This window comes from Mesitornis unicolor, unplaced genomic scaffold (assembly GCF_000695765.1).
Source record: "Mesitornis unicolor isolate BGI_N332 unplaced genomic scaffold, ASM69576v1 scaffold9605, whole genome shotgun sequence".
Classification (NCBI taxonomy): domain Eukaryota; kingdom Metazoa; phylum Chordata; class Aves; order Mesitornithiformes; family Mesitornithidae; genus Mesitornis; species Mesitornis unicolor.
Genome location: NW_010184791.1, coordinates 31889 through 45023, shown reverse-complemented (window position 1 = coordinate 45023; position 13135 = coordinate 31889). Strand labels below are relative to the sequence as shown.

General features: G+C 36.2%; 1 protein-coding gene across 1 annotated transcript in view; it reads left to right on the top strand.

Moving 5' to 3' along the window:
• RALGAPA1 (Ral GTPase activating protein, alpha subunit 1 (catalytic)) overlaps positions 1-13135 on the top strand; it is a 119094-nt gene that overhangs the window by 76637 nt on the left and 29322 nt on the right. The window contains exons 37-39 of the mRNA XM_010184596.1: positions 90-245; positions 9275-9433; positions 11328-11455. Coding sequence (XP_010182898.1) covers positions 90-245; positions 9275-9433; positions 11328-11455 — 443 coding nt within the window. The remainder of the gene's footprint in view (positions 1-89; positions 246-9274; positions 9434-11327; positions 11456-13135) is intronic.

The window sequence follows — 13135 nt, the reverse complement described above, 5'->3', positions numbered from 1 at the left end:
AGTTGAGAGTGCATTTTAAAGTTTAAAGAATGTATTTATCACCTGATAATTTTTATTTTCTCCTAATGCTTTCTGGGCTTTGTTTCTAGGTGAATCTCACAAACCATTGTGGCTTTATGGGAGGACTGCAAAAAAACAAAAGCACTGGATTGACCACTCCATATTTTGCTACCTCGACAGTAGAAGTAATGTTCCATGTGTCAACAAGAATGCCTTCTGATTCAGATGACTCTTTAACAAAAAAGGTAGGTGTTTCTGAGTAACAGATTCTCTTTTGGTAATAAACCCAGAGAAATTAGAGTCAAAGAATATCCAGTAACTTTTTCTAAAAAAAACATAAAATATCATAACACCTTTACGTGCTAATAGTATTTTCTTGAAATATTAAGATATTAAGAAATATTAAGTTAAGCCATAAAAATTATTCTTTACCAGTGTTTAATTTTGCCATACTGGTGATTTTTGCCATCATTGCAACTGTTGGCAGGATCACATATATAATGGATCACATATATAATGGTGAAAAATGCAGGAAGGTAATGGTTTGTGTAGAAGAAAAAAGCATTAAATGATGTTTTAGTACTTTGAGACTTTAAATGCCAATTAGTAAATATGTGGTGAGTACTTTTTAAGACAACTTTTTATTCACTGAAGAGTCACATGCTGACTATTAACATAATTTGGACAGGCTGGAAGGTTCGGCAGGGAGAAACTTCAGCAAGGACAAGTGTAGGGTACTGCATCTGGGGAAGAACAACCCCATGTATCAGTACAGGATGGGGGCTGACCTGCTGGAGAGCAGCTCAGGGGAAAAGGACCTGGGAGTCCTGGTGGAGAGCAGGATGACCATGAGCCAGCACTGTGCCCTTGCAGCCAAGAAGTCCAATGGCATCCTGGGTGTATGAGAAGGAGTGCTGTTAGTAGGTCGAAAGAGGTTCTCCTCCCCCTCTACTCTGTCCCGATGAGGCCACTTCTGGAGTACTGTGTCCAATTCTGGGCTCCTCAGTTCAAGAAGGACAGGATACTACTGGAGGGAGTCCAACGTAGAGCCACTAAGATGGTGAGGAGACTGGAGCATCTCTCATATGAGGAAAGGCTCAGTTGAGTCTGTTGAGCCTGGAGAAGAGGAGACTGAGGGGAGATCTCATTAATGTGTATAAATAAATATCTAAAGGGCGAGTGTGAGGAGGATGAGACCAGACTCTCCTCAGTTGTGCCCAGTGACAGGACCAGAGGCAGTGGTCACAAACTGGAACACAGGAGGTTCAACTTAAACATAAGGAAAATCTTCTTTACTGTGAGGGTTACGGAGCACTGGACCAGGCTTCCCAGAGAGGTTGTGGAGTCTCCTTCTCTGGAGACATTCAAAACCTGCCTGGACGCATTCCTGTGTGACCTGGTCTGGGTGATCCTGCTCTGTCAGGGAGTTGGACTAGATCATCTTCAGAGGTCCTTTCCAACCCCTACCATTATGTGATAATTTTCCTTTTAAAAAGGGTTAAACATACAAAGAATTTGACAATATTTATTGTATATAAGGTGTTTTGTCTTGGAGCAGGCACAGATGCTCAACAGTGATATGATCTCTCATAGCCACTTTAAGAAAAAAATGGTTTGCTGTACTGGTATTTTTTTCTGTAGAATTTAATAAATTCCACATTGGTGACAATAAGTTACAGTCTTGAACATGTGTCCTACTATAAATGAACAATTGGCCTTCGTTAGACTGCCCCCTATCCTGCATACATACATCTTCAGATGTGCTAATCCATTCAGTAGACACATTAATGAGCACTGGTTGAAGTGTAATATTGGAGGAACTGAAGCTGGTTGACCTCAGCATGGAGTTTAATACTTGTAATTTAATTAGACAGTAGACAGTTAGTAAAGAGAGAAATAGCCATGCCTCTGGCAAGCTTCAATTATTAATGACTTTTTTGTTCTTCGTGTTCAACTTGAGGAAAAAAATATTATTGTTATTATTATAAACTGACTGTGAGTTCTAATTTGTCACTGTCGCATCTTAGGTTGGTTTGTTTGGTTTTGGGTTTTTTTTAAATTAAAAAATGCATTTTTTTTTTGTACACCTATGATGCTGGGTTCTTTCTGTTCTTTATTTCCTTAAGTAGAGCCAAGGTAATGCTTAAGTTGTTATATGAATTATAAAAGTGGTTCATTAGCAAAAATAACTAATTTTAAAATAAGATTGTTGCTGTTGTTCTAGTATAGATCAGTGTGTATATATATTTTTCTAAGTTGACTGCCTTCTGTGTTTTTTATAAAACACAGCTTGTAATTATCCTTACAATGTTTATAATCTGTTTGAATTAAAGTATTAAAAAGTGTTGACAAGGGGGAACATGAGTTACAGTGAAAATTAATGAATAATAAATAATCTGTAAGTGCTGTGGACCTCAGCAGAACACACAGGCAGAATCTCCTATCTCTTTCCAGGAGCACCCTGAACCTGAATCTACCAGGCAAGGTTCAGTGCTGGTCCAGGCCTTCTGTGATTTAGCTTGTGAAAATGGTGTCAGCTGGACTTTTTAACAACTCCAGCTTGCTCCAGGCCTATTTCTCTCCTCCTTTTTCCATAATCTCACTTGTCAGTAATTTGGAATATTTGAGGTCTGTATGAATATGTAGAGTCTATTTCAAAAGACTGAGATAATACTTGTAGTTCAGCTACTGATGGGCTGTTTAATCAAGGTACTGTATTTGTGAGTCTTTCCTTCCTGTTCTTCCTCAGTGTGTGGTTCTTGTTCTTCTTTTTAAGCCCAGTTTCCTCATGAATGGAGGCTTGTGAGCCTGTCTTTGTGTCTCTCCTCCCTCCCCTAACACCTTTTGGACCATTTCAATTGAATTTAATAGACATATGTTTCATAGGTGATAATTTCACATACGCTTAACGCAGATAGGCTAAGTAAAGGAGATAGAGTGAGAGAGAGTTTTAGTGCTCCTACTCAGCAGGTAAAGACTGCATGGGAAGAAGCATTAGGCATCTAGGAACCAGCACCAGAGAGATGTTGTGAAAGTCATCCCAAACTTGAGAAAAGGATCAACTGAAGTTTGCGTTGTGGGAGAAAACAGCAAGTGGTATCAAGAGACAGGAGTAGGAAAACAGGCTTAATTCTTCTACTAGTTCTGCAGCAACTTGTGCTGCTTAGACTGAAGCACATCAGCAAAAGTAATGTGTTTTATGAGATGCTGTCCAGCTCTCACACACTGTAGGGAACCTCAGAATCATTTGACAGCTGTGTGTGTGCTAACAGTTGTAATTGTTCTGAGTGCATGTACTGTTCACAACCTCCAGAGAAACTTGAGTTTTGAGCTTCTCCACAGCACTTTCCTGAGCTTTCTTTGTCTATTTCATTCAATTGGAGAAAAAGAAGCAATCTTGCAGTAGCTGGCGTAGAACTGCTGCTGGTTTTTATATTGTAAATGTGCCCAGAGGTGCATGATAGGTTCATCTTATAAATGGAAATTAAATTAAATTAAACCAAAACTTCTTCCTGCCAGTCGAGCCATTGCAAAATCAAGATTCTGCTGTTTCAGAGGCTAAGCCAATTTTAAACTTATTTTCCATCAGTCTTACAGAGTAGTAAATAAAACTTTAAGTGTCTTGGATACCTCTGAAGCATTTGTTTCTGAAGACGTGAACAAGAGCAAGAAAAATGTACATGAATTCAGGGAGAACAGATGAAAATCTTATGAATGTGTAAAGGAACTTAATATTGAAATGCATATATAAAATAGGTATTTAATTTGAAAATAGTAAATTAAAGATTTAATGGTGATAATGCAATCTGCTGATAATGCAGTCCGTTTTGTTTTTCTTAGAATTAAAGTTTAGAGTAAAAAGTATTTACACTACCCTTACAAGAACAAACTTACAATGAAAATATCAGGATTAAATGAAACTGTGAAGGCTTGGTTCACAGAGTGAGAAAGCTCACAAATGTGCCCCTACAGCTTATCATCTGTCTAGCTCCTCCTTCCTTAGCCTGATAAAGGAGGGAAGGCATTGTAGGTGAGAATATTATACACAAGTTATGTAAATAAAAAGTAGTAGTGTTATTAAAGATTGGAATACTAATTCATCTTGGGCTCTGGGTGTATTACACGATTCTAGGTTATGTGTGACATCGTCCTAACCACATAAAAGATTTATAGCTCCCAGCCTTTATAGCTAATTTTTCTGTTGTGATATTAGCATTTATTGGGAACTTGAAGGTTTATATATGTAAATTACTAGTATAATATTTTTTGTAACAATTAAGTGCATGTGTTGCTTCTAAAAAAACCAAACAACACACCATAGCTGTTGAAACAAAGGTTTGTGAAAAATTCAACTAGAGGGTACATATGCTGTAGACAGCAGTGCTGCTTACATTTAATGGGCAAAGGTAGCTGCAGTAAGCCATTACTTCAGATGTTTCTGCTCCTGTTCTTTTTATAATGAACACTTTCATTTTTGAAGACAAAAAAGTTGAGGCTAACTGTTGTATGATAAGAAAATATAATAGCCTTTTTTTTCTTGCTTTAGGTAAGTGGGTATTAGAAATTACACTAATTTTGGCAAGAGTTCAAGGGTTAATGCAACAGATAAATAAAAGGAATTTTCTGTAAATTGAGCCCTGCATTATTTCACTTGTCTTGCCTTTCCAAACCTAACTCATTTAATTTTAAAAAGTAAATACTTAAATTCTTCCTGACAGTGTGCTTTGCTTTTACTATCGTTTATTACTTCAATTATACTTGGTATCACTTAGAACAATCTGCCATTTGGAAATTTCAGTATAGCCTGCAGCTTAGTATTAAGTCTGGCTGCTATTGTAACATGTACAGCATATGACACTAATGTATCAAAATTAGATTTGATCATCCCTCCTGGTTATATTTATTTCACGTTTCTTTTGTATTCAGTTAACATAAATGTATTAGGAGAGCTGACACATGATGATGGCTATAGAGTAAGAATATCTTAAAGTATTTTGAGTTAAATTTCAAATTTCAGGTAACCTAACAGTCGGTCATTTTTATATATTTGTTTTAATGGAGTAGAGTTTCAAAGCAAGCCTAAAAAAATCTGTTTGTCTCTGACATCTCCTCAGGGCTGTCTTCCCAACAGCACAGGTTCAAAATGGCTAGAACAGAGCTCTTAATCTCTTTCTCATTGCCACCTTTCCGGATCGCCACGGATAACATGACCATTGTGTCTGTCACTTGTGTCCATAGCCTGAAATCATCTTTAATTGGTACGCTTTCTGGATTCTTACATTCAGCCTGATCTTAAGATTCTTCTTTTTTCTGCATAACATGTCTTGCAACATAGCTTTTCCATACACACTGCTAAAATTTATCCCCTATATCCTCAAATGTTGTTTTGATTGCTGAACCTTCCTTTCTCTAGTCTTGGCACTTTCATTCTTGAAGAATGCTGCTATAGAGGTTTTCAAATCTTTAACACCTTTTTACTGTTTCTTCACATTTTTCTAATATACTTTGTGTCTTGCCTTATGCTTAGATAATAAAATCTCTAGAGAAGTTTGGTCTGCATTTGTGCTGCATTTAGAATTTTAGAACCTGTAGTTCCAGGTGTTTCAACTGTAGTGTACTACCAGCTACTGAACTGGATTTATTTCAGAGATTTTTATTATTTATATTAGTACTGTGCCTTATGTCTCTAATAAGGATTTGCACTTTGTTTGCTTACTGTAATTTATGCACATACAAAGTGGTAAACTTAGGAAGATAAGGTCAGGAATTAAGCATGAAGATTACACAGACAGTGGTGAGTTTTGAGTAACCACTGACACAGATTTCAGTTTTGGTACCTGTACTTCCCGTGTGCACCAAATCTGACTGTTGGATAACACTGGGTCCACACCGTCGTCTTGGGAAATGATGTTGCTGTCTGTCTTTCAGGTTTCAATGAGCAGAGGTGGTTGTAGCTCAATATCTTTGTACCACTTGTGTCCAGAACACTGAATTCTGGGATGCTTCCAATTCAATACAAGGACATAAAGAATACAGACTAAAGTTGAAAGAGGTCTGGTTCCAACTTCTCTGCGGCGTTAATAACGACAGTGAATGATGGATTCTCCAAATGTTTGCTGTGCTTGCAGGAGAGCTTTGTTGTGGAGCACTGCTCAATTTCAAGGTCCTTCAAGAGGGAACTAAAAAATGAAGAAGAAAAACTGAAATTCTTCTTTCTAAAAAGTTTACTCAAAACCTAGCAGGCCTTGGAAAGCTTGTCAAGACAATTTCAGGTATTAGATCTCTTCTCTGAATCAAGTGTTGCTGACAAGTTAAATACCCCTGTTCAAGCCTTCTCATAAGCTTTGCTTGCTGACCAAGGTGAGAACATCTGAAAGAAGCAATAAGGAGCCCTACATTAGTGTCAGAGGTTCTTCTGATCTACTCTTTAAAAAGGAACAGAATGACTTATCCAGAACTTAATTCTTCTCCAAACATAAAGATGTAATCAGCAACACCCAGTCTTGTTTACTTGTCTTATTTTTTTTGTCAGTCTTCTACAATGGAAACAAGGCACTGATCTTAGTTTTGATCTTGAGTACTTTACATCTTATTTTAAACCATCATTCACAGTTTATACCATCATCCACCACATCTGATTTTGACTCTCAGTACATTATATGTCATAGAGATGTCATTCTGCTCTTGACTCAAACTGGATATTTGTCAAATCATTCTTGGTAGTAATCATGAGGTGAAACACGCCTGACAGGATTTGGAACTCATTGAAATAATTGGATTCGTTTTCCTTTTCCTCTGAAGAAGTTAGTGCTTTTAGCCTGGAACGTATCCTTACACCTCAATGGATGTGTAAAGCAAACTTTGAAATCAAAGAGAAAAGGCACTAATAGCTTCGATACACTTGGCATCCAAAAATATGTGTCCCTTGTCAGTAGTCCTCCTCCTGAATTAACCACACAATGCACTTTTATCACACCAAAATCTGTGTCAGTCTGATGTGAAGGCAGGCATCACTAGCGCTGCTCTGTCTGGGTAGCTTTCACTGAAGTGCAAGAACTGATGTCTTGTCTGGTTAGCTGCAGGTGTCAGTATCAGGTACACAGGGTCAACCTTTGATAAATGAAATTCAGAGGCAGTAATGCCCTCAAGAAGCTGTACTGTCTAAACTCTCTATATGTTTTAGATTTTAAAGCTATTTATTTGGCATGTACGCTGTCACTGTCCCCCGTTTCTAACAGTTTATCAGTTTGTTGTCTTTCTACTTGATCCAAAGACTAAGGAGGACTAATTTTTCTAGTAAATAGTTCAGTGTTGCTGAATTAGGATGGGTGATGGGTGTATTGGTTTTAGTTCTTTTTTTTTAGCAGTCAGTTCAAGAGTTCAGTTCAGTCAGTGCAGCAGATGGCTGTCCCTCAGTCTAGGATCGTGTCATTTTTTCACGTCCACAAGAATTCATGTCTAAACTGATTTGCCTCTTGCTTTCTCTTTGGTTAGGCAGCCTCATCCTTCCTGAGCTTTTCGCTTGCTTCTAAATGCGGGCCCATCGGTCCCTCATGCTCTTCTGTCATTATTGCATTTCAACAGATATTTTGACTTTCACCTCACCTGGGAGGACAGAAGAGGTTCAGGCCCCCAGAACAATTCCAGTTAGGTGTCTTTTACGACATTCATTATTAAGTGTTGTCCAGGGTTTCTGCAGCTGGTGTGTGCATGTTGCACATCAGTCACTCAGGTTGCTGCTTGGTTTTGTTCTAATCTAGTCAAATAAAACTCAGCATAATGAATGTTGTTCAAACCAATTTTGTTGGGCTGTGTTTACCATTGGCAGAAGAGCATCCCTAACTAAGTGTTGTTCAAAATAATTCAGCCATCTACAAAAGAGGCAAGAACAGCTCACTTCAAAGGAACTGCAGTCATTGTAGATAAGATGTATGTATGATCTGGTCCAGGCAAAACAAATGACTTGTTGAGCATTAGACGAGATGTAGGGTTCTGATGCCATCTGTCCTTTGCCCAGCCCAGCACTGAAGAAAATCCCATTCTTGTAGGAATGCAGCACTGTTTTTCAGTCTGATACAATTTAAAGCCAGCAGAGAAGAGCAGAGGAGGCTTCTTTTTTTTCCCTTTTTAATTTTTTTTTCATTTTGAAGTCTGCTGCTGACAACCAGTATAAGCCTTCAGATAAGATGAAGGTAGCATTCCAGGAGATTTTGTAATACAAGCGAATGAACAGATTAGTATCTGCATGTGACCTGTTAACAGCAGTTCATGGTGCTGTCCCTTGAATAACATCAAGACAATTGTTTGACAAATACTACCTACCTAAAGCTGTGCAAAGAAACTGAAAACTGTGGATGAAGACAGTTGTCAGCTATAACTAGTGATGCAGAAGGAGGAAAAATGAGATTCCAGATTAATCTTTCAGAAATAGCCCTTACTGGAAAGAAACTCACGTTTAATAATCTGAATGTATTTGATCAGTATACAAAAAGCTTCTCTCCATGAAGTTAATATTTGTTTATCAGATGGTAGTGATTAGCAGAAGGAGCATTTTGGAGCTTCAGTGCAGATAATTCCAAAGTGTTCAAGATATTCCTTGATTTGGTTATATGATTACAACTGAGGGCACAGCATGAATTTTGAGGAACCCATTTGGCCATTCTGAGCCAAATCAAGAGCTATTTTGGGTCTTTTGGGGATGAGGTGAGTTATTTTTACAAAGGTATGCAGGTTTCCTGAGAAATGAGCATTTTGTGTAGTTAATCTAGAGGCTGTGGAAAATGCAGTGGTTATTTTCCTTTACAGGTTTTTTGTTTGTAGTAGCCAGTTTGTAAATTGGCTAGAATGGTGAAGTTAAAGACTGCTCAGATACGTAGCTTTTAAACAGATGTTCGTTAATAAACTTTAAAAGTTCATCTAGAATTTAGTAATTCGCTGCCTGTCAGTGATGGCAATCTTGAAAGCATTTTAGTAAATCAGACTGAATCACTGCATTCTTGAGAAAATATTAACAAAATTTTAGCTTTCAGTAGAAAAATATCTGTTAATTTAAATAGAAGTCATCACCACTGTATAAAAATCTATAGCACAAACCAATACTGTGAACTAACACTGCCCTTGAATTGTAAGCGAACTATAGTGTAATTTGGTTATTTTATTAATTTTTCTTTATTTCTTTCTAGTGGGTTTGTCCTTTTGCAATATGAGCATTTAGTATAGCAGTACGGCTATAGAGTGTATTTAAAATGATGAGGTTTTATCTCTGCTTTTCCAGCTAAGACATTTAGGAAATGATGAAGTACACATTGTCTGGTCAGAGCATACTCGAGATTATAGAAGAGGAATAATTCCAACAGAATTTGGTGATGTTCTTATAGTTATCTATCCCATGAAAAACCATATGTTCAGTATCCAGATCATGAAAAAGCCTGAGGTAAGAGGTTTTTTCTTTTGTGTTTTCTGTGTTTAATATGAACTGACTTTTGATTAGAATCTGAGTTTTTGGTATAATAGATTGATCCAGCAAGGTCGTGTGTCTTTAACATTGATGATTGCAGTGTGGTAGGAGGAAGAGGAAGAGCTCAGTGAGTACCATGTGTAGTAAAATCAATTACTTGAAATTGCAAAGGCTTGATCATGTCAAGCATATCTGCTAACATCATAAGCTGGAAACAAATCTAGAATATTCTGTGTAATCACTTAAATATTAAAATAAAATTGTCCATGTTTTTGATCAAATTTGATACATGACTGTAGGAGTTGAATAACAACCTGCTCAAGCTTTTTTCATCCATATTTCCTTTTCTTCTTCTCAAAACTAGTTTTCACTTTCTCCTTGTCTCCATGTAAGAATTTGGAGATTAATTCAGAAAAGCAAGGCCATTCAACTTTTAGGCACATGAACACATGCTCTTTCTAATGACTGTTCCTCAAATGTCTGTGCTGGCCCTGGTCTTAAAGCAGTGGTTTAGAGTAGTGAACACTGATTGAGTAAAAGTAGTTGTGAGTATATGTACTGCACTTATGTGTGTGATGTCACTTGCCATGAATTTCTATACTTTAAATATCAAAATATTTTCTATAATAATACAATCTAATTCTTCTAATATTAATAAATGAGGTATGACACAAATAGGATTCCCCACATATGAGGCCTGATTCTATATGATGATAGGCATGAAATGATACCAAGTACATGGTCTTGTTATTACTGGATTACTTATGTTTTTAATTAATAAGAATATTCTTTCTCTTGCTACTTTAAGTACAGAGTTACATTACTGAGGGTGTGCAGGTTAAGAAGGAAAAGAAGGATTGCTGTTAGTCCAACAAGACGTCCATGTATGTGAAAAAAGAGCTACCTTCCGTCAGATTTCAGTATTCTTAAAACTACATTAATTTAGTGATGGCAAAAATAATAGAAGTCTAGAATTCTTTTGCAGCATCAGTTTCACATTAGCAGGAGTATATTTAGTGTACACTCTGCTCCCTTTGCTGACCTGATGCACAAACTTTGCTCTTCTTCACATGCTTTATGCTACCAGCTTCAGAAATTTTTTCACACATGCAGGAAATGAAGATACTTAATAGAGTTTCAGTTTCTTTTTCTTTTTTTTCAATTGCAAAATGATGTAATGCCAAAATATAAAGTACTTCGGTTCTGTAAACCTTTTGGGTGCTACCTGTACAAAACATAAAGGTTTTCTACTGATCTTACAAATACGGGTTTACATTTAGAATCCAGAGAGGCCAGACTTTCACCACAGATTTCTCCTGTAAAGGGCTTACAGCCCATTTGTATAGATATTGTAGAAAGGAAGAGGAACAGATAGAAGAAAAGAAAATGGAATGTGTTGATCCACCAGTGATTGTATGACAGTTCCACAGTGGCACATTTTGTTGTTCCTTATTGACATTTTCTATCTAAAGTCATGATAAATATTATTTTAAAATTTGTGTAATTACTCTTTTTGCTTACTGCCACCTACAATATTGTCACCTGGCCTTTCAACCTCATGAACATCATATGCATGACTGTTCCTAGGATTTTGGCAGGAAATGTTGGAAGTAAGCTTTGATGAGACATAGTATTCAAATGGTTGCTTAATTTTCTTCAAATGCTGTGTTATCTGTTACCAAGGATATCAAGCAGTTATGTGGCTGTATATTTCCACAAGAGAAAAGGTCTGTCATGGAGCACAATAACTGGTCTGATTATCTAGCAATGAGGAGAAAAAAATACGTTTGAGTGCTCTATTGTTAATGTTGATTGCTAATTGTTATAGTGAGATCTTGCTTTATGTTGAATTTCTTAATTTTTTATTCAGGTTCCATTTTTTGGTCCACTCTTTGATGGTGCTATTGTGAATGGAAAAATTCTTCCTATTATGGTTCGTGCAACAGCTATAAATGCAAGTCGTGCATTGAAATCATTAATCCCATTATACCAGAACTTGTATCCTTTCACTCAAATGGTTTCCCAGGCATACACATTCCCTTGCAGTTCTGCAAATATGATCTTAATGTTTTCTGTCATCTTTTATCTTTGTCAGATTAACGTTAGGGAGAATATTTTCAGGTTTTTATGGTGATGGTACCTTTAAGAAACTTAAACCCATAGAAGAGTATTCAGACAAAGACCAACTTTTTTGATTAAGTGAAGAATAGATTCAGTGATGAAAAATGGCCTTTTCCTAATATTTTATAACATAATTATAACTTCTTTTTAAACAAAATTATTCAAATGACCATTTTGTGAGTAGACTTTCTAAAATAGCCATGTCATGATGTTAATAATCTTTCTTTCCTTAAGGATATTTAATATTTATCTGGTATTAATGTGACTTAGTTTTGTTTTCTAGTTCCAAGAAGGGTATCGATGCTGTTGTCCTCCAAGTTGAGAAATTTGTTACATTTTCATTATGTAGATCTTGTTACTCAGCTCAGAATACAAAGTTGTCAAAATTATGGTAGTGTCTTTGTAAAGATGTCAGAAAAGGTTATCTCTCTCTTTTTTTTTTTTTTTTTTTAATCTGAAATTGTAGTTTTTTGAAAGGGCTGCTCTTGGAAGAACAGACTTACCAACCAGAAATTAAAATAAAAAAATGTTAGGTAAGTCATTCACTTATACCTCTCCTCTTCTTAAGACTGAGTTCTGTTTTATACCTGTTAGTTAATTAAAAAAGAACTTACTATTTTTTAATTTCATAAATGGAAAGGTAAGTTTAAATTTTGATCCAAAAGAAATTCCATGTATAATTTCACCCAAGCTGCAGCTACTTGTTTTTGTCATGTGATAGATTGTTGCTAAAATACTCTGTTTTTTCTAAGGCTGACTGTTAATACTTATAGAGTTTTGGATTAGATATGATGAAATGAATTTACAGATGAATGATGGATGATGTTTGATGTGATCACATTAAATGACGTTTGTGCCATTTCTGTAGTTGACAGATGTTGATTCATTGTATTTTTATGTTTGGAAAGGTCCGATCTTTTTGTCATTACTCAAGTGGCTTAATCAAAGAATTTAAAATGTATTATGATCATTATAGCACAAAAAGTGATGGCTTATAGCATTGTATTGATGTATAGTGATGAGCAATTGGAAAACAATTTACTTGGAAATAGCAAACTTTGAGTACCAAAAACCCCCACAAACTTGGATGTTTGAACTTCTTTACAGAATATGGAAGTTGTAATAAATTCCTTGGACATAGCTTGCCAGCTTAGTGTCTAGAAATTGGCCAGTTCCTAAGCGCTGTGTTATTGCATGTTCACTCTTAATTCAGTTCTCCGAATTGTACTTTTTATATGCATCAAATCACTGCATGTGGCATTTATATGCATCACATAATGAGGCTTCCATTAAAATGTTTGTATCTGTCTCCTAATATGGTTAGGACGATAACTGGAAAGCGTTACGTTTATTTAATATTATATAGTATTGGTTGGTGGGTTTTGTGTCATCGCTTGGTAAGCTTATGAAGCACCAGTTGATTGGGCACTGGTGCTAAAGGGCAACTTTGTTAAGTAGTTTGTGAAATTCTTTTTCCACCTGGCTTGGAGTATTGTATATTCAGTGCTTTGCATAATAATTTAAAAATAAAAATTGTGGTAAGGTTCTTCAAAAGCT